The sequence below is a fragment of the Elephas maximus genome, chromosome 8, assembly GCF_024166365.1.
Source record: "Elephas maximus indicus isolate mEleMax1 chromosome 8, mEleMax1 primary haplotype, whole genome shotgun sequence".
NCBI lineage: Eukaryota > Metazoa > Chordata > Mammalia > Proboscidea > Elephantidae > Elephas > Elephas maximus.
In genome coordinates, this window is record NC_064826.1 from 16,484,452 (window position 1) to 16,510,501 (window position 26,050).

The 26,050-nt window shown below is 38.0% G+C and overlaps 1 protein-coding gene across 4 annotated transcripts in view; it reads right to left on the reverse strand.

Annotated features, from left to right (window-relative positions):
- EXOC4 (exocyst complex component 4) overlaps positions 1-26,050 on the reverse strand; it is an 830,068-nt gene that overhangs the window by 718,102 nt on the left and 85,916 nt on the right. For all 4 annotated transcript variants that reach the window (XM_049894654.1, XM_049894656.1, XM_049894657.1 and 1 more), the window contains exon 6: positions 9,211-9,454. In XM_049894654.1, the coding sequence (XP_049750611.1) occupies positions 9,211-9,454 (244 nt within the window). The remainder of the gene's footprint in view (positions 1-9,210; positions 9,455-26,050) is intronic.

The following is a 26,050-nucleotide window of genomic DNA, read 5'->3' on the forward strand; positions in this document are numbered from 1 at the left end:
AGAATTTTCAGCTATGACATCTCCGACCAGCGCCTGATCTCTAAAATCTACATGATTCTGTCAAAACTCAACCACAAAAGGACAAACAACCCAATCAAAAAGTGGGCAAAGGATATGAACACACATTTCACTCAAGAAGATATTCAGGCAGCCAACAGATACATGAAAAAATGCTCTCGATCATTAGCCGTTAGAGAAATGCAAATTAAAACTACGATGAGATTCCATCTCACGCCAGCAAGGCTGGCATTAATCCAAAAAACACAAAATAATAAATGTTGGAGAGGCTGCAGAGAGATTGGAACTCTCATACACTGCTGGTGGAAATGTAAAATGGTACAACCACTTTGGAAATCTATCTGGCATTATCTTAAACAGTTAGAAATAGAACTACCATACAACCCAGAAATCCCACTCCTCGGAATATACCCTAGAGATACAAGAGCCTTCACACAAACAGATATATGCACACCCATGTTTATTGCAGCTCTGTTTACAATAGCAAAAAGCTGGAAGCAACCAAGGTGTCCATCAACGGATGAATGGGTAAATAAATTCAGGTATATTCACACAATGGAATACTACGCATCGATAAAGAACAGTGACGAATCTCTGAAACATTTCATAACATGGAGGAACCTGGAAGGCATTATGCTGAGCGAAATGAGTCAGAGGCAAAAGGACAAATATTGTATAAGACCACTATTATAAGATCTTGAGAAACAGTAAACCTGAGAAGAACACATACTTTTGTGGTTACGAGGAGGGGAGGGAGGGAGGGTGGGAGAGGGTTTTTTATTGATTAATCAGTAGATAAGAACTGCTTTAGGTGAACGGAAAGACAACACTCAATACATGGAAGGTCAGCTCAATTGGACTGGACCAAAAGCAAAGAAGTTTCCGGGATAAAATGAATGCTTCAAAGGTCAGCGGAGCAAGGGCGGGGGTCTGGGGAACATGGTTTGCGGGTACTTCTAAGTCAATTGGCAAAATAATTCTAGTATGAAATCATTCTGCATCCCACTTTGAAATGTGGCATCTGGGGTCTTAAATGCTAACAAGCGGCCATCTAAGATGCAGCAATTGGTCTCAACCCACCTGGAGCAAAGGAAAATGAAGAACACCAAGGCCACACGACAATTAAGAGCCCAAGAGACAGAGAGGGCCACATGAACCAGAAACCTACATCATCCTGAGACCAGAAGAACTAGTTGGTGCCCGGCCACAATCGATGACTGCCCTGACAGGGAGCACAGCAGAGGACCCCTGAGGGAGCAGGAGATCAGTGGGATACAGACCCCAAATTCTCATAAAAAGACCAAACTTAATGGTCTGACTGAGACTAGAGGAATCCTGGAGGCCATGGTCCCCAGACCTTCTGTTGGCACAGGACAGGAACCATCCCTGAAGAAACTCATCAGACATGAAAGGGGCTGGTCAGCTGGTGGGAGAGAGATGCTGATGAAGAGTGAGCTAATTATATCAGGTGGACACTTGAGATTGTGTTGGCAACTCTTGTCTGGAGGGGGGATGGGAGGATAAAGAGAGAGGGAAGCCGGCAAAATTGTCACGAAAGGAGAGACTGAAAGGGCTGACTCCAGAGGGGGAGAGCAAGTGGGAGTAGGGAGTGAGATGTATGTAAACTTATATATGACAGACTGATTGGATTTGTAAACATTCACTCGAAGCTTAATAAAAGTAAAAAAAAAAAAAAAAAAGGGACAAGAGAGAGGCAACAGAGCACAGTGCAGACAGGAATGGACCCTGGAGCCTAATGGCCTGAGATTGAGGTCTGCATCCTCTACCCTCTTGTTGTATGCCCTTGGGCAAGTCACGTTACCTTTCTTCCTCTTGGCTTCCTCGTCTGTACAATGGGCACAATAATAATGGTGGTGTATGGGAATGTGTTTAGTGAACTTTGGCAAAGCTCATATCAAGTGTTCTGTAAATGTTTGCTATTAGTATTGTTATCATTGTTATGATGTATTAAAAATGTTTTCTCCAAAAAAAAAAAAAAAAGTACTAGAGGGAAGTTTGGAAAATTTTATTTATAATCTCACAGTAAGAAAGTTCTAAACTTTACTAAAAACCTAGAAAGCATAAAAGAAAATATTAATAAATATGGCCTCATAAAAATAAAAACAAATGTCCACATGGCTATATCATAAGCAAAGTCAAAAGAAGTAAACTGGGGAGAAAATTGGTACATAACACCCAGACAAAAGAAGTGATTGCCTTAATATATAAAAAGCTCTGCAATTCAAGAAAGAGACAAATGAAATACCAGAAAAATAGATTGTTTAATAAAAAAGAAATACACATTATTTGAACACTTATTAATGAAAATTTCAAACGTAAAAAAGTAAAAAGGATAGTATAATGAACCGCTCTTTATGTATCATCCGGCTTCAGAATCATTTTATGGCAATCTTGTTTCATCTACATCTCTAACCACTCTCACTCCAGGTTATTTGAAGCAAACCCCAGGCATCGTAACAAGTTATTTTCAAACCAACTAAAAGAAGTTCAACCTCACTCATAATAAGAGAAATGGACATCAAAACCATCTTCGAAATACTACTTTTCAGCTATCCAATTGGTAAAAATCAAAAAAGTTGGCAATACAACCTATTGGCAAGGAAATAACTCTCAAACATTACCAATGACATTAAAAATTGGTATTATCCCTTAAAAAAAAAAAAAATTGGCAAAAATCATTGCAGGTCAATCCACAGCAGTCAGCAAAAACTCTGCCGACAGTGCATCAAGAACCTGGCTGCACGTCCCAGACAGAGCAGGAGAAAAACTGTAGAACAAAAAATCATATTCATAAAAAAGATCAGACTTACGGGTCTGACAGAGACTGGAGGAACCCCCAAGACTATGGCCCTAAGACACCCTTCCGAACTGGAGATGAAGCCGGAGACCACCTTTCAGCCAAACCATAGACAAGCCCATAAAATAAACGATAACAGCTGAGAGGAACGTGCTCCTTAGAGCAATCAATTATACAATATCAAAAGGGCAACATTTGCCCAAAAGCAAAAATTACAAGGCAGGAGATGGTAGAAAATGAAGACAACAGTAAATGAAGAGCCTAGGATGGAAATGGGGAGGGTGCTGACACACTGTGCAGAATGAAACCAACGTCATGGAGCACTTTATGTACAAACTATCGAATGGGAAACTAATTTGCTCTGAAAACTTTCACCTAACGCACGATAAAAAAAAAAAATCTTTTCATCGCACATTTTACATGCCAACATCATGCTAACTGCACAACAAGAACAAATGGTAAGTGCTACAGCAATGGACTCAAACATACCAATGATCATGAAGATGACACAGGACTCGGCAACATTTTGTTCGACTATATATAAGGTCGCCACGAGTCAGGGCCGACTCGAGGGCAACTAACATCATCATCGTCAAAGGAACAGAGCTTGATGACTACAATCTGTACAAGATGACAATCAAAGCTGCCCTTGTTTTATTATTAAAAAAAAAGAAAAAAGACACCTGACACCCACCTACCCAGACTAGGTCAGGTCCCCCTGGTCACCTGCTCTCACGGCACGCTTTGCTTTTCCTCTGTAGCCCTAAACTACAGTTCATATTCACCTGAAGTTCTCCAATTAATGCCTTTCTTCCCCTCTAGACTTCAAACTTCATGGGGACGGGGACCATTTGAGCCTAGTGCCTGGCCCGTAGCAGATATTCAGTACGTGTGAAATTCATTCTTTCATCTTCCCAAGTATTTATTACGAATCAGGTGGGCACTGCACTACATTCTAGAGATACAGTGTTGAACAAAGCAAACGAGGTCTCTCTTCTCATATATCATAAAAAGAAACTTAATGAACACGATCCAGCTAATTTGCAAAAAGGTATCACATTTTTCCAAATACTAAATTAAGTTTCGTGGAAGTTCATTCTCCCAATAGGTATTTTTGCTTTTAATGGTATCTTTTGATTAAAATAACTTGAGTAATAATTAAAATTCTTAAATAATATATTTTTACTATAACTTAACATGACAGTTCTGCTGTACACAGGGTCACTATGAGTTGGGACCAACTCGATGACACCTAACAACAATATGACAGTTATAAAATAAAAATGAAAAAAAATTACAGCCTTACTACTCAAACACAACTACTTGAGGCATTAACGTATATTTCTTTCCAGTGTTTTCCATGAATCTTTCTTCAATATCACAATGCAAACATGTAATGTTTTCTTCTGCTTTTTATATTGGAAAGTTAATCTTCCTTCATTGATAATAGAGGTCAAAGAACATTCCCGAAATGGTCTCCTTCCAAAAGGAAAAAGGTCCTTCTGGCAGTCATTCAACCTTTTCACCCTCTTCATGACCAACAGTTTTACCAGAGTAGACCAGGCCTCCGGCATCTAACCCAGCAGTGGATTTTCTGTCTTCACACTTAAACAGGGTCATTTTCAAATAGATGGAGAGTCATGCATGCCAATCTTTTTCTTTTCTCACATTCTGCTCTCTTCCACACTCTTGACAAGGTATCACACCTTTGAGGAGACATTTCTCTTTCTTCCATCTATTCCTCCTGCTTTTCTTATTTGTTAAATATTGGAGAACTTCTTCCAGCTTCTTTGAAACAAAAATGACATGAAAATACTCGTAAGTTAGATTTTGGACGAGAATCAACAATTAGGCAGCAGGAGTTGGAAAAAAGTGGTTATGAGCTGCAGAGACAGCACGCCACCTAGGCCATCTGAGGTTGACAACACTGCCCGCCTTTCTGGGGAAATTATGGGTAGCAGGTGGTTCGGGCAGATTAGCAAGGCACATGTTACCCTAATGTTCATCAAATTGGCAACAACAGTAGATGAAATTTCCTTTAATAGTAACTGGTGGCTTATAGATACTAGCTGGATTACAAATGAACAGAAAAGAAAAATTATTTCTCCTATAAATAGACAAGAGATAATCTGGGAGATCAAAAATAAAATAAATTAATAATTGGATCACCAAAATGATTTTTGAAAACTGGCTGCAAAAGCACCCTGGCTCTGTAGGAATTAAAAGCGAGACCGAATTCACTAGCCAGATTCCTTGTACATTTCTAGAAAAATAGCACACAACATTAATTCTCTTTACATAAAGATGAATGAAAACAGGCCGGCAATGCATCACAACCAGAATATATTTAATAAGATGATGTTGAACAATGAAACTTTTCGGGAAAGTCACAGCACTGGAATCTTGCCTCCAAGTAGCATTTAAATGCTAATGTTGTGGACTAGGCCATATCACTGAGGGTGGGGGAGAGAATATGTATGTTTGGGAGAGAAGGTTCAGGGTTCTTCTTGCCTATGGCCCAACTTTCTTAAAGAAACACATTCTTCTACCTTTAGCTGTAAGATTCCTTGAATTTGGTAAACAAAACAATGCCTAAGGTTGTCATTTTACTTCTCTCTAAAATACCAGCCAGTAACACCCTCTCAAGTAAAGTTCAGTGCACACCAAGCACCATGCAAGCTTCAAGGGACAATCTGACACTATTCCTTCTAAAATCTCAAACCTCTAGAACCAACAATGTGAATCATTATTTAAAACAGTTAACAAGGAAATTAATACTGGATGAATTTTAAAGCATTTGATAGCACCTGAAGTCTAGACTTCTTTTTTTATATGAAACACACAACCACCAGAGACTGGCTCAAAATTATCAGTCACTGAGAATCCCAGCCCATGAGTTTAATTTTTGATCTCCAAAAGAAAGTGGTTCACTCCAAATACTTCTTTTTCTCTGTAGTATTTTATCGGGTAATAAAAAGTTTTGCTGCACAATTTCAGAGTTGTATGGTTTATAAAATGGGATCAGTTACAAACATGAAACCAAGGCAAACAGCTTGTTCACTTGTCAGTGTCCAATATACACTCTGCCTGCTGAAGCTTTTTAAAATACTGACAAAAAACGGAACTTAAAGGGAAAAAAACTCTCCCTCTGGCTCATTCCTCATAGAGAAACACTTCTTATTTCCTAGGGCAGTCTGCTGAATTTCCACTTCAAGACCCTAATTTCCACCTGTGCATTCTGGAAGGAGCCGAAGGAATGGAGAAGGAAGTGGTCAAAATACCGTGACAAACACAGTGCTTTTAAGGGTGCTGTAATGAGATCTGCAGAAAGTTATTGATCTGTGCTCTTTCGTTTTATTTCCAATATATACTTTAGTAATGTTATTTCCCTAAGAAAGTTCAGCGTATTCTTCTAGGGACTTGCAGCAACAGGGCAAATAGCAAACCAGAATTTTGGAGTATTCGTTAGCAAAGAGTCAAAACATCTTCAATGAAATCCAGGCACCCAGCAAAGGACGAAGAAAAGCAAGTTCAATTTAGAATCATTCCTCAGCTTCTTTGGCTCACAGCGTGAGAGATCAAACAACAGGGACTAACAATAAATAAATATGTGTTTTCATATATTGTTGTAGTTGTTAGGTGCCATCAAGCTGGTTCCGACTCATAGCGACCCCTATGCGCAACAGAACGAAACAATGCCCAATCCTGCACCATCTTCACAATCATTGCTGTGTTTCAGCCCGTTGTTGCAGCCACTGCATCAATCCATCTCATTGAGTGTCTTCCCTTCTTCGCTGGCCCTCAATTTACCAAACATGATGCCCTTCTCCACAGACTGGTCCCTCCTGATAACATGCTCAAAGTATATGCGACAAAGTTTCGCCATCCTCGCTTCTAAGGAGCATTCTGGCTGCACTTCTTCCAAGACATATTTGTTCGTTCTTCTGGCAGTCCATGGTATATTCAATATTCTTTGTCAATGCCAGAATTCAAAGGCATCAATTCTTCTTCAGTCTTCCTTATTCACTGCCCAGCTTTCACACGTATATGAGGCGATTGAAAATCCCACAGCTTGGGTCAGGTGCACCTTAGTCCTCAAAGTGACGTCTTTGCTTTTTAACACTTTAAAGAGGTCTTGTGCAACAGATTTGCCCAATGCAATACGTCTTTTGATTTCCTGACTGCTGTTTCCATGGGCATTGATTGTGGATCCAATTAAAACGAAATCCTTGACTTCTCTGTTTTCATGATGTTGCTTACTGGTCCAGTTGTGAGGATTTTTTGTTTTCTTTATACATACATGTGCACATATACACGTGTGTATGTACATATGTGTATGTCCCTTACCCATCTGTCAGGTGTTAATGCTGTAGGGGCTTGCATGTTGCTATGATACTGGAAGCTATGCCTCCACTATTTCAAATCCTAGCAGGGTCACCCCCAGTGGGCAGGTTTCAGTGAAGCATCCAGACTGGGACAGAGAAGGAAGAACACCCGGCAATCTACTTCTGAAAACTAGCCAGTGAAAATCCTGTGGGTCACACAGAACATTGTTTGATCTAACAATCATGCAAATAGTGCAGGACTGGGCAACATTTTGTTCTGTTGTGCATAAGGTTGCCATGAGTCAGAGCCCACTCAAGGACAACTAATGACATTTACATATGCATGAAGGAGCCCTGGTGGTGCAATGGTTAAAGAGCTCAGATGGTGACCAAAAGGTCAGCGGTTTGAATCCATGAGCCATTCTGTGGGAGAAAGATGCGGCAATCTTCTTCCATAAAGATAGACTACAGGCTTGGAAACCCTATGGGGCAATTCTACTCTGTTCTATAAGGTCACTGTAAGTCGGAATCAACTCAACAGCACTGGGCTTGGTTTTGGGTTATGTATGCATGCATGCATGGAATAGTATTTACTGGTGCTATTCTACTAAACACTGTAAGTATACAACCTCAGTTAAAGCAAGTAGCCTTTTAAGATAGGTATTACCTTCCTTACAGCTGGGACACAAAGTGAACTCTGCTTCTCTCCAAAATCCATGCTCATTAAAACATTTGTTTTCAAACATTTCAAAAGAGTTGAAGTGCTTTAAAATATATTTAAATTTAAGGTTATTTAGATGTACAAAAGAAAAGAGACTACTTAAATAGATAACATTAATTTTTTTTTTTTTTAATTTGAAAGGAAGTCTGGGGGTTTGCACTGAATAAACAAATATTATTTCTCCTTAAATTTGTTTATTTTCTTAAAAAAAAAAGGCCCTAAGTACAAACAGCAGAATTCATTAACGAACATGTCATCAAGATGTCACAGGAAATTACAACCCCTTCTACACACTGTCACCTCCCAGGAACTCATGCCACTTGAATAAAAGAGAAGACATACTGTGCTTTGCCCTGTCTTCTCATATGGAACTATAGTTTCCATGGATCTTTTTCTCCCATGGAGACCCCTTTATAGCAGATCTTGGATTTTCCAGCAAAGTCCAGTGTCACATACCTTGTTCTACTATTGGACGACACACTGGTCTATGATATCCTAAAATGTAGTTTGGCAAACGTGAGCTTCCAATGTAGGATAGCCACAGGTCTTAGTACAGTTTCAGCTTTCTCCTCATGAAACAAGAATTATGAAATCCAAATCCTATTAGTTGTTTTAAATAAATACAAGAATTCCTGAGAATAATTTGACTGTTGGCTAGGATCACCACACATTAAAGAAGAAAGCATGGGACAGAAGAAAGACCTTGGACTTTAGAATCAATCAGACTTATAATCAACTCTAAGACCAGCCACTTGTTCTGTGACCTTGAGCTAAATACTTCAATCTCTGAGTTCCAGTAGTCTCCTTAACTGTAAAATATAAGTCCTAATATCTAGCTTATAAAGCTGTAGTAAGAATTAAATGAGATAATATACACAAATTGCCTTGAACACTGCTTAGTACTTAGTACATGTTCAATAATTGCTACATTTTTTCATTCAATTTTGTTATCTCAGTATGAACTATAGGCTTTAAACTACTCAACTGCATCAAAAACCAGACAGCTATAGAATGTCTAGTCTAAGTGTTTTCACCACTCTGAGTTTGTATGGGCTACAGTATCCTAGGGAGCTCAGCTGCTAACCAAAAGGTCAGCAGTTCGAATCCACTAGCCACTCTTCGGGAGAAAGATGTGGCGGTTTGCTCCCACAAAGATCACAACATCTACTCTCTACTATAGGGTTACTATGAACTGGAATTGACTCGACGGCAATAGGTTATAGTACCTTAAATTCAATAAAACAACATGAATAGAGATAACATTTACTTATTCCCCCACCCAAGATATTATATAATAAATAGTTATAATACATTGCACCCCTACCTACCTTGGCTGGTTCTCCCCAGTAAGGTTCTCTCCTCTCTGGTAGCCACCGTCGGCCACCTGGGTTGTGGACCTCTTCACAATCTGCTTCAGCTCCTGCTCCAAGCGCTCTTTGATCGCCTTCACTGTCTCTGGGATCTTCTTCAGTTTGGACAGCCCCTTGATAAGGATGCCCATGAAGAGGGTACTGTTTTCCTCTGGATCCAACTCTAAATCCTCCTTGATCTCCTGCAGGTTTATCTCCCTCACTGTAAAATAAAATAACAAACACAGATTCCACTACAAAATGCAAAAAGTGATGATCTCATAAGTGGGATCCTTGCTTTGATTACGCTCTTAAAGGAATCAGAAAAGATTTTCCAATTAAAGTATAATTAAGTTATATTTACATAGTAACTATCCAAGAATCACAAATTAACAGTTACATCCTATAAGTCATCCACATCAGTTAGCAATAAAAGGCAAAGCAATTAAAAATTGGTAAGCAAATCTCCACAGGAGACCCCCATTTGTGCAATGAGTCAGTTAACAACATTTATTAAACCGTCATGTTCAGGGAATGCCATACCGGGTGCTGCAAGAGAGTACTGAAGAGCCACATCCTAGTCTCAAGTTCCTATTAATCAGTTGGTGAGGACAAGCAGCTGGAGAAAAAGACATTATAAATACATACAGAAAAAAAGGCAAATAAGGTAAAATTAATACAAGAAATCATAAAAGAGATAAAAGATAAAGGAAAAACAACATGTATAAGTAGTAAGATGACTTTGAGGAAAAAAGTAATGAAAATGTATTTCATAAATACAAAAAACTTGTTTCTTTATTAAAAAAAAAAATAGATCTACTACAGCATCCTTGTCTATAGGTGACAGGTCTTGCTAATCCATGGAAGTTTTCTGAGAAGTCACTTTACATGTCAGAAGCCTCCACAGAGGCTAAAGCTTTCATCCAAGCCATTTGGCATGAATGGAAGTAACAGCCGAAAAAAGTGGTTCTTAACCTCAAGGGATGCGAGTGATCTGAGACCTCTATTATCTACTGAAAACCACAGACCTTTGCCTCAAAACAATGCATCTACATGCAAAATTTTTCATATGTTTCAGGGGTTTCACAACTACCATAAGGACAACAGGTTAAAAGCTTCTTTCAATTTCCAAGTGGCTGGGTTAAGACAGGCAAAACAAAAGTGAACAAAAGCCGGCAGATGGACCCTAGTAATGGAGACTTTTGCTCTGCAGAGAGACCCTAGTGATTATAGTTTTCCCCCGTCCTTCCCTCTCCTCCGCTATTCAAACCTACAACTGATTTTTTTTTTTTTTTAACATTGGATATCTTGAAAGAATGAATGCATTCTTCTATAGTAGATCCAAGCTCACCTGTACAACAAGCCCACTCTTAGATTGTCTAGCACCACTGCAATGGTACTGAAATCTGTTTATTTAGGAAAGAATGCCAATATCCCAGTACATGGAAGAAATCCTTGCAGAACTGCTGTAACAAGTCTCCAAAACCTCTACGCCAGATGACACAGAATCCCCTGTAGGCTACTCTCCCAGTCTGTTTTTTCCCTGCTCCCAATTCATAAAATTCACTTAAATATGAACTAAAGCATTTAATGACACACATTACATAGTTGCTTACACAGATTTCTTCTCACGTGAATAAATCCTCTACATATCTATCGTGTTGGTACTGTCTCACTTAGACTCATCAGGCCTCAGGAGAAAAGTACATAAAGAATGACCAAAACCATATAGTTTTATTGGCAATGTAGAAGGCAGTTGATTATATGGTATTTAATATTTTTTTAATAATCACAGTAAAACTGAAAGTAGAACCAGGAAGCCTTAAGCCTCTAAAGATGACATGACAATTCTGAAGACAAACCAAACAAAATCATTGCTATTCCCAAACGTGATATTACAAAACAGAGATTTCAGTTACTGGTTCTGTTCTATACATGAAGTTAGAAACCTCAGGCCATAGAAATACTCCATCCAGCCAAACCTACCCGACAGCAAGGGGAGGAAAGTACTTAGCAGCCAAGGAACCACCTAAATTCAGCATGTTAGAGGGAGAAAAAAATGAAGCAAAACTATATGCAGAGCTTCAGGCAGGAAAGAAAGTAATAGAAATTTCACTGGGACAAAATGCGCTTCACACAAGAGCACACAGGAGGCACAAACAGGACACGTGCAAAAGGCCTCCGGAACATCACGGCTCTCTGCCACACGGGTGACTTAGTGATGAGATGTATGTGGTTTAAATCTATCAATTTCTAGAGTACATGGGATATAGCTATTTATATGCACACCAATATGAGAGCAAGCCCGTTAAAAAAACAACAAATAAGCAAGGTATGATAAAATGCCACAAACCCACATGGAACATTTGTTTTGAACCTTATCTTTCTGTCTGTCTCCTGAAATTTCCTAGAGCATAAACACTGAGCAGATCCAATATTAATTAATTTATATTATCTATTTCACTTACATCAGCTGAAAATTAAAAGGCAATTTAGAAGAATAATATAATCAACCATGAAGACTATTCTAATAATCACAAAAACCCTGTGAGGTCAGAAAGACTTACTGGAGCTTTACGAAAAAAGCCTCAAATAAAATTCATTTAGATGAAATTCAGGAAGGCCTTACATCACCATTAAAACAAAATGTACATACTTCCAAACTAATAAACCCTAAACCACTCCCTGGTATTTGTATTAAAACAATATGTACTCAATGTGCAAGTTTTACAGCATTTAGAAATTAGAAATATTACCTTTTCCAATTCTCTTAACTCTGATTTTTCTGCTCTGAAGGTGTTACCAAGTGACACTTTCTGGAACCTGGTTTTGAGGACTGTTATTGATTGACAGAATATTACTAAGTATTAAAAGACTTTCATGTCCTCTAATCAATTATTTCTACTGAAAACCTACTCGCCCCAAGTATTTCTTATTACACACATAGTCTGTAGATGTAGATACATATATATCCTTAATGGATATAAATCATGTCTGTAGGTGGAGCTAAATATGGAATATTATGGAAGGAGAGCTTAAGACTAGGATTCATGAAACAGTTAGCTAGGTAATATCTAAGATCCTTTTAAGCGCTACGATTTTATAATTCTATCAACTAGTTTAAATCTATCTCTCTGTTATAGGGCCTGTATCTACTCAAATATATGCCTATATTATAGACAGGCCATTTAAAAATGTATCATAAGCAACATGAATAATCTATCTTTGCAGCTAAATATTTTATTTTTAAAAACTACTTTTCTGGCTTCTATTGAGTACAGAAAGCAATCTAGACCAGTCCGTCGCTGCCCTTCTTTCTCAGTATGTTTGTCAGGTCAAGATTAGTAACACACGCCATTGCTACATACACCCACCTAACTGCACAAGATAAAGCTTCCGGTAACACACTTCAACTTTCTATCAAATCAGGTACATTATTTTATTGTTTATAAATACACATATAAAGGGATAATTACCTTAGTAATTACAGTAAAAACAAACTAACAAAAAAAACCCATTGCTGTTGAGTTGATTCCAACTCATAGTGACCCTACAGGACAGAGTAGAACTGCCCCATAGGGTTTCCAAGCAACAGCTGGTGGATCTGAACTGCCGATCTTTTAGTTAGCAGTCAAATGCTTAACCACTGCGCCTCCAAGGTCTCAACTATAGTATAGTAAAATAACTATAGTAATTACAGTATAGTATTACTATAATGTTGTCGTTGTCAGATGCAGTCAAGTCGGTTCTGACTCATAGCAACCCTAGGGACCCTATGCACAACAGAACGAAACACTGCCTGTCCTGTGCCATCCTTATAATCCTTGTTATGCTTGAGCTCATTGTTGCAGACACTGTGCAAATCTACCTCATTGAGGGTCTTCCTCTTTTCTGCTGACCCTGTACTTTGCCAAGCATGATGTCCTTCTCCAGGGACTGATCCCTCCTGAACATGTCCAAAGTATTTAAGACGCAGGATCACCACCCTTGCTTCTCAGGAGCATTCTGGCTTTACTTCTTCTAAGACAGATTTGTTTGTTCTTTTGGCAGTCCATGGTATATTCAATATTCTTCGCCAATATCACAATTCAAAGGCGTCAATTCTTCTTCAGTCTTCCTTATTCATTGTCCAGCTTTCACATGAATATCATGCAATTGAAAATACCATGGCTTGGATTAGGCGCACCTTAGTCTTCAAGGTAACATCTTTGCTTTTCGACATTTTAAAGAGGTCCTCTGCAGCAGATTTACCCAGTGCAATGCATCTTTTGATTTCTTGACTGCTGCTTCCATGGCTGTTGACTGTGGATCCAAGTAAAATGAAATCTTTGACAACTTCAACCTTTTCTCCATTCATCATGATGTGTTGCTCATTGGTCCAGTTGTGAGGATTTTTGGTTTCTTTATGTTGAGGTGCAATCCATACTGAAGGCTGTGGTCTTTGATCTTCATTAGTAAGTGCTTCAAGTCCTTTGCACTTTCAGCAAGCAAGGTTGTGTCATCTGCATAACACAGCTTGTTAATGAGTCTTCCTCCAATCCTGATGCCCTCTTCTTCTTCATATAGTCCAGCTTCTTGGATTATTTGCTTAGCATACAGATTGAATAAGTATGGTGAAAGAATACAACCCTGACGCACACCTTTCCTGACTTTAAACCAATCAGTATCCCCTTGTTCTGTCTGAACAACTGCCTCTTGATCTATTTAAAGGTTCCTCATGAGTACAATTAACTGTTCTGGAATTCCCATTCTTCGCAATGTTATCCATAATTTGTTATGACACACACAGTTGAATGCCTTTGCACAGTCAATAAAACACAGGTAAACATCCTTCTGGTATTCTCTGCTTTCAGCCAGGATCCATCTGACATCAGCAATGATATCCCTGGTTCCATGTCCTCTTCCGAAGCCAGCCTGAATTTCTGGCAGTTCCCTGTCTGTGTACTGCTGCAGCCATTTTTGAATGATCTTCACCAAAATTTTGCTTGTGTGTGATAACAATGATATTGTTCTATAATTTCCGCATTCAGTTGGATCACCTTTCTTGGGAATAGGCATAAATAAGGATCTCTTCCAGTCAGTTAGCCAGGAAGCTGCCTTCCATATTTCTTGGCATAGACAAGCATCACTGCAACACACAAGCCCCCACAGTATGACAAACTGACAGACATGTGGGGGTATATTACTATAATGTTTACTATGAAAACTCCAGGTTAATGTCATTCCTTGCACTACGCATGGTAAATAAACTGTGTAAAGTTTACTCATATATATGATTTCAACCTACACATAATTTAAGCTACATACTGTAGTCATAAGAACTGTCTGCCTCTAAGAGACAGAATATACGACAGAATACGAAAGGGAGCCTTTAAACATTTACCAAGCATACTTACCAAAGTATCAAAAGAATTACACATCTACCATGCTGCCCCCAAAGATGGGAACCTGGCCTCAGGGTAGTTACAATATTCTCAAGTAGCAAATAATCAGAAAGTTACCACTTAAAAAAAAACTCCTGTACTTCTGATAAAAGCAGCATTATAAATTCATACTCTTGAAGTATCCAATCTCCTCAAAACACAATTACAGATAAAATATAAATTAAGAAATTACAAAGAAACAGTCTGGCTCAAAAGTCAGACTGACATCTCTATGGACAAGAGATGCAGAGAGTAGAGTCAGAGTGTGGCTCCCATGGGCTGAGCGGGCAGAGGCAGGCAGGATGTGGCTTGTGACGGTGCTGCACACCAGTCAGATGAGCCCACAGAATCCTCCGTTGACGGCTGCCAGCACAGGCCCAAGTTGAGCTCTGGACCTGGGGTGTTAGGCTGCTGGCCTCATCAAATCCTAGCCTCCTTCCTCAACCAGATAGAGGCTTGGTCAATTACGTACTTTAAATACCATTCATTTCACCAATGAAGAATTACTTCTAGCAATTCGTATTCCAATCAGTACATCCACTGGTACAGACCAAGAGAGCAGTATCTGAGGCCTGGTTGCCTTTGGAGTAAAGAATCCCGATTAGATTCTTTCAAATGTTAAATAATTACCCCTGGTGTGTAGATTCCTGATTAAGGGACTTCAAAAATGTTAACCAAGCACCCCTAAGGTGCAGATTAAATTACTTTAAAGAAAACTTCAGACAATAAAACAACCCACTCCCGAAAGGAGGCTGCAAAACAGTGTTGACAAGGACTACTGGGGCTTTCCTTATAAGAAGCTAGGAGCTTACACACCTCCTGGTAAGGTTATCCCTTGGTCTGCAGCACAGGGGTGGTATCAATTCAGAGGCAGATGAAACCCACATTGCAGTGAGCTGTGGAAGAAGGATGAGTATGCACTATTCCTTCCACAGGTGGGTGATGGGAGAATCATGGTATGTTTACTTGGGGGGGGGGGTAGATGGAGTTGGTGGCTCTACTAGAACAAGAGCAAACGAGGAAACAAACAAACAAAAAACATCCATTGAATCATTTTCCCATAGGGCAGCACTTGACATACATTATCTCATTTAGACCAAGGAAGACTTAACTTTGAAGGTCAAGGAGCAGGAAGTAGAAGAGAGGCTACTAAAAACATAAGAGGGAGAGGGGATCACAGAAGAGACAAGGATCAAACAAACTGATGGCTTATTTGCATCGGTAGTCACTAAAATGTATTGAGTTGCCATCCATTGCTAATGTATGTATTTCTAAGATGTATGTAATTGCCAGGGAGACACCATGATGCAGAGGAAGGAACAAGAGCTGACTGTCATACGATTTTCTATTTGATTATCACCACTACCGTTTTCCAGTTGTGTGATCTCCTTCAAATCATCTAAACTTGCTGAACCTCAATTTCTTCATCTGCAAAGTAGAGATAATATAATCTGTCATGAGTTGTGCATATTAAAGGAGATAATGTGACACCAGTACACACGAAAAAAAGGTGAAAAGTTACTTTTAAAACTTCCAGCTTTGGGAACTTCCAGGTTGCTTAAGACAACAGTGGCTGCCTAGGTTCCCATCTCCCAATATTTCCTCCAAAAACAATACACAATAACAAGATGAAAACAAAATAAAACTACATAAAACTCATGCCCTCAGCATAACTTGAAAACAGAAGTTGCATAAAATTCAAAACCAATGTACATAAATATAAGGAAAAAATCTAATCCCAGCAAGAGAAAACCCATGTGCCTGCCCCAACCCTGCTCAGCCACTAGGCTTTGTTGCAAACAAAGGTAGACTATAATGAAGAAAGAAGAAGGGGGTTAATGATGAGCCTAAGGTTGACCTAAAATCATCCGCAGAAAGACAAAGTCCACCCTAAATTTCCAAATAGTAAAAAATATCCAAGAAGATGACATCATGGAATACAGGGAAGAGACATAAAAGTAGACGCAATTTGAAGGCGGTTTTGAAACATGCAGCTTCTGGGGGGAAAACAAGACAAAAAGAAAGAGAGGAGCTCTTCGGCTATTGGGTGTTGAAGGAAAAAAGAAGCAAAAGGGAAATTCTGGAATCTACAAAAGAGCCAAAAATCAGAGAACACACCATCCCCCTCCTCCCAACAAAACAAACAAAAATATTCACCGAACTATCCGGATTTTGCTGTACTGACAGAAGAGGGAGCCAATGAACTAAGAATCCTGTAAAACACCCCAATACTATAAAAATTAACATAAAAATGTTGAACAGATTCAACCAGGGGTATTATAAAAATTCAGAAAATGAAACACAAATCAACAGAGGAAAACTCTCTAAAACAAAACAACCAGGAAGCACAAAAAAACTAGAAGACAACACTTCAAATAGAATTAAGTACACAAACAAAAATTTGGAGATGTAAAAAAACACCTTGAATCAGAAATTTAAAAACTAAGAACAGATATGGGCAAAAAACAGGAAAGTGTGAAAAGAGAACTGATTAAATACAGGAAGGATATAGAAAAAAAGAATTATCTCTCAGACATGAAGAATAAATTATAAAATGTCAAAGGGGGAATAGGCTCAAATGAAAATGTTCTATAGGGTAGTGAGGAAATTCAGGGAACTAAAAAACATAATAAAAAAGATAAAAAGATCAAAGAGAAATAGTAGAAATGGAAGACAAGTAAAGGAAAAAAATATCACTGGAGAGATAAAGAAAAAAAAAAATAATGCAACAGAACTAACACTTAAAGTTATAAACCAAGAAAACTAACCAGATTTTTTTTTTTTTTAAATCTTGAAACTATGACATGAAAGAGTCCATTGCGTAGCTGGAAAAATTAACCCAAAACGATCAACTCTAAGACATATCCTGGTAAACTATTAAACTTGTAAGATAAAAAAAATCCTCAAAGAGAGAGAAATGGGTGGTAATGAGGGAGAGGCGCTATGGATTAAAAGAAACTTGAAAGAACCTTCATTGGATCCCGATTCAAACAAACTCTTAAAAAAATGTATTTTTGATATAAATGACGCAATTGGAAATATGAACACTGACTGGGTATTTAATAATATAAGAGAAATATTGTTAATTTTGTGGCAGTGTGACAATGGCACTGTGGCTGTGTTTACACAAACTCCTCATCCACTGAGATACTTCACGAAATAGCTGCAAATGAAAATGTTTACGGGGAAAAGATCGAATAACTTACAAGGGCAAAAAACTTAGGCTGGCATTAGAGATTTTTAAAAAATAAAGGAAAGCAACAATGGAACAGTATTAAAAAAAAAAAAAGTCAATTAGTGACAAGGAATTTATACCCACCAAAGTTGTTCTTTGAGTACCATGGCTATAGAAAAAGTGGAGGAATCTATTAGATGCCAAGCTTCATCCAACCAAGAGATGACTTGTAAAATTTGAGCAAAAAGACTGATGAGTATCTTACGTAGTTAAGATGGGGACAAGGGTGGAAGACAGTTATATAAAAGTAGTACGTTGTGGAAAAGTAAAAGCAATGCAAGTAAAAAATGGGAGAACAGGGAGAGAAGGAGAAAAGTAGAATAAGTTTATTGATTATTATATATAGGCATTAGATGGGAATTAAAGGATACCAATAGGAGACGAATAAATCAGAGTAAAAGGTGAAATAATAATTAAAAAAAAAAGGCTAAAAGCATTTTTAAAAAATACTAAAAAAAAAACCACTGTCGCTGAGTCGATTCCAACTCACAGTGACCCTACAGGACAAAGTAGAACTGCCTCACAGGATTTCCAAGGCTGTAAATCTTTACTGAAGCCGACTGCCACATCTTTCTCCCACAGAGCAGCTGATAGGTTCCAACCACTGACGTTCTGGTTAGTAGCCGAGTGCCTTAACCACTGTGACACCAGGGCTCCTCTTTAAAAGATGTACAAAGGTATATTTCAAAGTTATACAAAGACAATCACTAGCACAAAAAATAAACCTTCCTGAATACCAAAACAAAGTATAAAGAGCAAAAAATAAATACGTTTGTACAGAAAGCAAACAAACGTAACATAATACACATATTAATAAAATATTATGACAGAGTTGTGTCAAAACACAACAGTCACATCAATATATTATCAATGAATTTAACTTATCCAATGAATCAAAGGCTTTTCAATTCGGCTCACAAGGCATGACCCAACGCTACGCTATCTATAAGAGATATATCTAAAACAAACTGATTTAGCGAGACTGAAATACAGGAATGGATAAAGGGATGTCAGCCAAAGGCATTAAACATGACAAAGTAGGGCATTTTTTAATACCAACAGCCCAGTCACGATGAAGCTATAACACTTATGATGACTAATATACCAAATAACACGCTAACCACCGTTCTGAAGCAAAAACTAATGACGTGCAGAGAGACAGACAGAAAAACACCAATAACGGAAAACTTCAGCACAGCGCAAATAGTAAGACAGGAGATGGAAGACCTAAACAACATAATTAAATGAGGCAGATCTTAGGGACATACACCAAACTCTGCACCTAATAAGGAAACCCTGGTAGCATGGTGGTTAAGAGCTATGGCTGCTAACCAAAAGATCAGCAGTTTGAACGCACCAGGAGCTCCTCAAAAACCCTGTGGGGCAGTTCTACCCTGTCCTATAGGATCACTAGGAGTCGGAATCACCTCGGCGGCCAACGGGTTGGTTGGTCGACACTTAATCATAGTGAACCCACCTTCTTCTCAATCACTTACAGAGCATTCACAATAACTCATCATATATTAAGTCACAAGGAAAACATCAGTAAGTTCCATAAAGTAAAAACATTATAAATAACACTCTCTGGTTATAATGTATCAAAGTCAGAAAGTATCAAGGGAAAAACTAAAAAAAAAAAACCCCACAAAAAGGCTCATTTACATTTAAATCTAAAATTCTTCTATCAAAAACACCTGGGTGAAAGAAAAAATACAAAATGAAATAAGACCATTTTTTAAAAAAGATAATGAAAACCTTGCATATTGGTATCTATGGGATATATACAGCAGTGAGGAAAAAAATTCCTATCATTAAACACTTTTATTAGTAAAGATTTGTAAGTTAAACCACATGATTTAAATGTCTAGCTCAATATAATTTAAAGAAGAAAAACACAGAAAACCAAAAGAAAGCACAAGAAGGAAATAAAGTGCATCTTATCCTTTTTTTTTCCAACCACACCCTCCCCCCCTCCGCCCAAGGTATTTTCATAAGCATGCTATGTTAACTTTTTTTTTACATGTTGCATAATGTGCTTATGAAAATACCTCTCAGGGAAGACGGTGAGGTTGGCAAAAAACAGACAACATGCACGTTATTTGCATTAAAATATGGTAAATAAAGATAAAAACAGAAATTAGCGAGGTGGGGAACAAAAAACAGTGGGCCTAATAAATATATCAAAATTCTGGTTGTTTCTTGAAAATACTAACAATATAGACACACCACTAATCTGATTAAGAAAAAAAGGGAGATCACGCAAATCAAGAAATGACAAAAGGAATTTTTAAAAAAATTTTAAAGACCATAAGAAACTACTTTGTAAACCTCTGTGTATACATAATTTAAAAGCGACATGAAATGGATAATTTCCTAGAGAAACACAGATTGTCAAATTTCATCCCACCAGAGACAAAATGTTTAAAGAGGCCAATTTCCACTGAAGAAATTGTGAAAATTACTATGGAACTACCCCATTTAAAAGGGGATCAGACACCTGTGGCTTCACAGGGAAATTCATACCCGTTCAAGCATCGGATAATCCCAACATTCCATTAAAGGCTTCAAAGCATTGAAAAAGAAGGAAGCTTCCTAATTCCTTCTATGAAGCAAATATTACATTGAAACCAAAATACAACAAGGTTTAGACTTAAAGGCCATTATCACATATTAACATTAACGCAAAAATTCTAAATGATACATTTGTTGTTGTTGTGTGCCACTGAGTCAATCGCAACTCCCAGCAACCCTACAGAACAGAACAGAATTGCCCATAGAATTTCCTAGTCTGCAATCCTTTCAGGAGCAGATCACGAGTCTTTCTCCTGTAGAAGGACTGGTGGGCTCCAATTCCCAGCCTTTCTGTTAGCAGCAGAGTCCTCAGTCATTGCACTACCAGAGCTTCTCAAATAAAAAAAATAGCAAACGGAATTCAACAGCACATTGAGAAAATAATACACTACAATTGAGAGTGATTTATTCTAAGAATATAAAATCGGTTAAATATCGTTGTGAGGTGCTGCCGAGGCCGTTCCCACTCAAACCGACCCTATGTACAACACAAAACACTGCCCAGTCCTGTGCCGTACTCATGAAAGTTGTTACATTTGAGCCCGCTATTATAACCACTGTGTCAATCCATCTTGTTGAGGTCTTCCTCTTCTTCAATGACCTTCCAGCATCACAGCAACATGCAAGCCCCCACAGTATGACAAACTCACAGACACATGGAATATTAGGAAATCCATTAATACAATATGCCGCTTTAATCAATTTAAAGATAAAGTAAAAGAAAAAAAGGCATAATAGAACTTAAACATATGAAAAATGGCTCAAACCCACACATAATTGATGTTGTTCTTAGGTACCATCAAGTCGCTTCCAACTCATAGCAACCCTACGTACAACAGAATGAAACACTGCCCAGCTCTGCGCCATCCTCATGGTCATTGTTATGTTTGTGCTCATTGTCGTAGCCCCTGTGTCAATTCATCTCATCCAGGGTCTTCCTCTTTTTTCGCTGACCCTCTACTTTACCAAGCATGATGTTCTTCTCCAGGGACTGATCTCTCCTGATAACATGTCCAAAGTATGTGAGACGTAATCTCGCCATCCTCACTTGTAAGGAGCACTCTGGCTGTACTTCTTCCAAGACAAATTTGTTCATTCTTTCGGCAGTCCATGGTATATTCAACATTCTTCACCAACATCATAACTCAAAGACATCAACTCTTCAGTCTTCCTTATTCACTGCCCAGCTTTCACATGCATATGAGGCAACTGAAAACACCAACGCTTGGGTCAGGCGCACCTTAGTCTTTAAAGTGACATCTTTGCTTTTCAATACTTTAAAGAGGTCTTTTTAAGCAGATTTCCCCAATGCAATGGGACATTTGATTTCTTGACTGCTGTTTTCATGGGCATTCATTGTGGATCCCAACAAAATGAAATCTTTGACAACTTCAATCATTTCTCTACTTATCACGATGTTGCTTATTGGTCCAGTTGCGAGGATTTTTGTTTTCTTTATGTTGAGGTGTAATCCATACTGAGGGTTGTAATCTTTGATCTTCATCAGTAAGTGCTTCAAGTCCTCTTCACATTCTAACAAGCAAGGTTGTGTCATCTGCATATCACAGGTTGTTAACGAGTCTTCCTCCAATTCTCACGCCCCATTCTTCTTCAATATGGTCTAGCATCTCTGATTGTTTGATTAGCATACAGATTGAATAGGTTTGGTGAAAGGATATAACCCTGACGCACACCTTTCCTGACTTTAAACTATGCAGTATTCCCTTGTTCTGTTCAAATGACTGCCTTCTGGTCAAAATATACGTTCCTCATGAGCACAAGTAAGTGTTGTGGAATTCCCATTCTTTTCAATGTTATCCATAATTTGTTATGATCCACACAGTTGAATAAAACATAGTCAATAAAACACAGGTAAACATTTTTCTGGTATTCCCAGCTTTCAGCCAGGATCCATCCGACATCAACAATGACACCCCTTGTTCCACATCCTCTTCTGAGTCAGGCTTGAATTTCTGGCAGTTCCCTGTCTATGTAGCACTACGTCCGTTTTCGAATTATCGTCAGCAAAATTTTACTTGTGTGTGATATTAATGAAACTGTTCAACAAATTCTGCTTAATTTTCTTTGGAATGGGCACAAATATGGATCTCTTCTAGTTGGTTGGCTAGGTAGCTGGTTGTCTTCCAAATCTCTCGGCATAGGCAAATGAGCACCTCCAGCGTTGCATCCACTTGTTGAAACATCTCAACTGGTATTATATCAATTCCTGGATCCTTGTTTTTCTCCAATACCTTCAGAGCAGCTTGGTCTTATTCTTTCAATGTGACCATTTCTTGGTCATATGTTACCTTCTGAAATGGTTGAATGTCGACCAGTTCTTTTTGGTACAGTGACTCTGTGTATTCCTTCTATCTTCTTTTAATGTTCCCTGCATTGTTCAGTATTTTGCCCAAAGAATCCTTCTAAACTGCAACTCAAGACTTGAATTTTTTCTGCCAGTTCTTCAGTTCATTGTAATACTTTATTTTGTGTTCTCGACTTGCTCTTTGAAATTTTCTTTTCAGCTCTTTCATCATTTCTTCTATTCACTTTGGCTATTCTACATTCAAGAGCAAATTTCAGAGTTTCTTCTGACACCCATTTTGCTCTTTTCTTTCTTTCCTGTCTTTTCAATGGCCTTTTGCTTTCTTCATGTATGATGCCCTTGATGTCATCCCACAACTGGTCTGGTCGTCAGTCATTAGTATTCAATGTGTCAAAGCTATTCTTGAGATTATCTCTAAATTCAAGTGGAATATACTCAAGGTCATTCTTTGGCTCTTGTAGACTTGTTTTTAATTTTATTCAGCTTCAGCTTGAATCTGGATATGAGCCATTGATGGTCTATCCCACAGTTGGCCCCTGGCCTTATTCTGACTGATGATATTGAACTTTTCCATTGTCTCATTCCATAGATGTAGTCGATTTGATTCCTGTGTTTCTATCTAGTGAGATCCACACGTATAGTCGCTCCGTGTTGTTGAAAATGGTATTTGCAATGAAAAAGTCATTGGTCTTACAAAATTCTATCATGGAATCTCTGGCATCATTTCTATCACCAAGGCCATATTTTTCAACTACAGATCCTTCTTCTTTGTTTCTAACTTTTGCATTCCAATCACCAGTAATTATCAATGCATCTTGCTTGCATATTTGATCAATTTCAGACTGCAGAAGTTGGTACAAATCTTCAATTTCCTCATCATTGGCATTAGTGGTAGGTGCGTAAATTTGAATAATAGTCATATTAACTGGTCTTTCTTGTAGGTGTATGGATATTATCCTATCACTGACAGCATTGTACTTCAGGACAGAACTTGAAATGTTCTTTTTGACTATGACCGTGATGCCATTTCTCTTCAATTTGTGATTCCCAGCATAGTACATCATAGGATGTCTGACTCATAACGGCTAATTCAGTTCATTTCAGCTCAGTAATGCCTAGGGTATCAATCTTTATGCTGTTCAATTCATTTCTGACAATTTCCAATCTTCCCAGATTCATGGTTCATTCCGATTATTAATGGATGTTTGAAGCTGTTTTTTCTCATTTTGAGTCATACCACATCAGCAAATGAAGGTCCCAAAAGTTTGACTCCATCCACATCACTAAGATCGACTCTACTTTGAGGAGGCAGGTCTTCCTCAGTCGTATTTTGAGTGTCTTCCAGCCTAAAGGGTTCATCATCTGGCACTATACCAGACAATGTTCCATTGCCATTCATAAGGTTTTCATTAGTCAGTTTTTTTCAGAAATAGACCCCCAGGTTCTTCTTCCTAGTATGTCTTAGTGTGGGAGCTTCACTGAAGCCTGTCCACCATGGGTGACCCTGCTGGTATCTGAAATACCAGCGGCATAGATTCCAACATCAAAGCAACACACAAGCCACCACAGTACAATAAACTTACAGACATGTGGAGGATAATAAAAATGTCTGTATGCAAATATTATATTCAAGTTCATAAATTTGTTTTATTTTACCAGGTCATGGGTTAGCAAGTCTGAATTTCCTTTATGTGTAACACCAAACTGGTTGCCATCGAGTCGATTCCAACTCGTATCAACCCTATAGGACAGAGAAGAACTGCCCCATAGGGTTTCCAAGGAGTCCCTGGTGGATTCAAACTGCCAACCTTTTGGTTAGCAGCCATAGCTCTTAACCACTATGCCACCAGGGTTTCCATGTATATACAATATACAAGGATGGTACAAATAAATAAACATATCATTGATGATAAAAGCCAGGTTTCTCACTATAGGAGAAAAGAGCTAGAAATAAGGAAACAGGAACTCTAGAACCACTGTGGGTTGATTTGGAATTAGATGCATAAGCATAAGCTCTATTTGGAATATACATACAAATGGATAGGAAGAGACAGATATGAATTTGTGGGTACATACGTGTTTGTATATATACACGTATACACACACAAACACACACATTTCCTAGTCTGTCAGCTAACAACGTCTACTGCAATGACATAATAGCAGCAATGAGTACAAACAGAACCCAGATCTTGGTTTCTGAATATTATTCTCCAAAGAAGAATCAGAGCTCCTTAGAGAAATAGTAAATTCCAAGATTGGGGCAAGGGTAGTACAAGGTAAGCCTGGAATGATGGCTTGTGGTACTAGGAAGTAAGTATTCAAACAATGATAGGGGCATGTTGGAAGGACAAAGGAGTCAACTCATAGAAACTCACAAGGTCCAAATCTAGGAGATACTGCACAACAAAATAATGATAGCAATTGATTATAACTCAGAGCAAAATAAATATCCATGAATTCTTACTGATAAAAATAATTGAATAAATAAGTAAATGCAGAAAGGACATCTCTCCTCACAGAATTCTAATTAATAAAAGTAGAAAGAACGACAAGAATACAAAATCACAACTTGGCAAACACCCAATAATTGCTGCAGGCAAGAATCATTCATTGGAACATGTATTGTGTTTGAAATAAGAAAGAAAAATAGATGGTTGGTAATTTAAAAATATAAAGTCTAGTTCATAAAAAGGTGCTAAAAATTAAGGTTAATTAAAAACTAAAAGAACAAAAATTTAATCAATAGCTTCTTACCCAGCAGTAGGTTACGTAACTGGTCAAAAACTCAAGAGTAAATATCGTACTTAACGGTGATGTTTTAGAGATGTTACCTTTAAAGGGAAGACCCACTATGGTCTCTACCATTTGACATTATATTGCAGGCTCCAGCCACGTAAAAATAAACAAACAAACAAAAAGAGGTCAAAAAACTTTAAAATTTTTAAGAAATAGAGACAAAGCTGTCCATAACTGCAGCCACTGATGTTTAAATACACAATCCCGGAAAATATACAAACTATTATAATCTTTAAAATAATTCAGGAAAATTGCTAGATACAATATCAACATGAAAAAAATTAAACTTTTCATAAGTATAATAAAACAGAAAGTCCAATAGAAAAAAAAAAATCATTCACAGGGAGCTGGCTGTCTCATTAGGGGGAGAGCAATTGGGAGTATGTAGCAAGGTGTATATAAGTTTTTGTGTGAGAGACTGACTTGATTTGTAAACTCCCACTTAAAGCACAATGAAAATTTTTT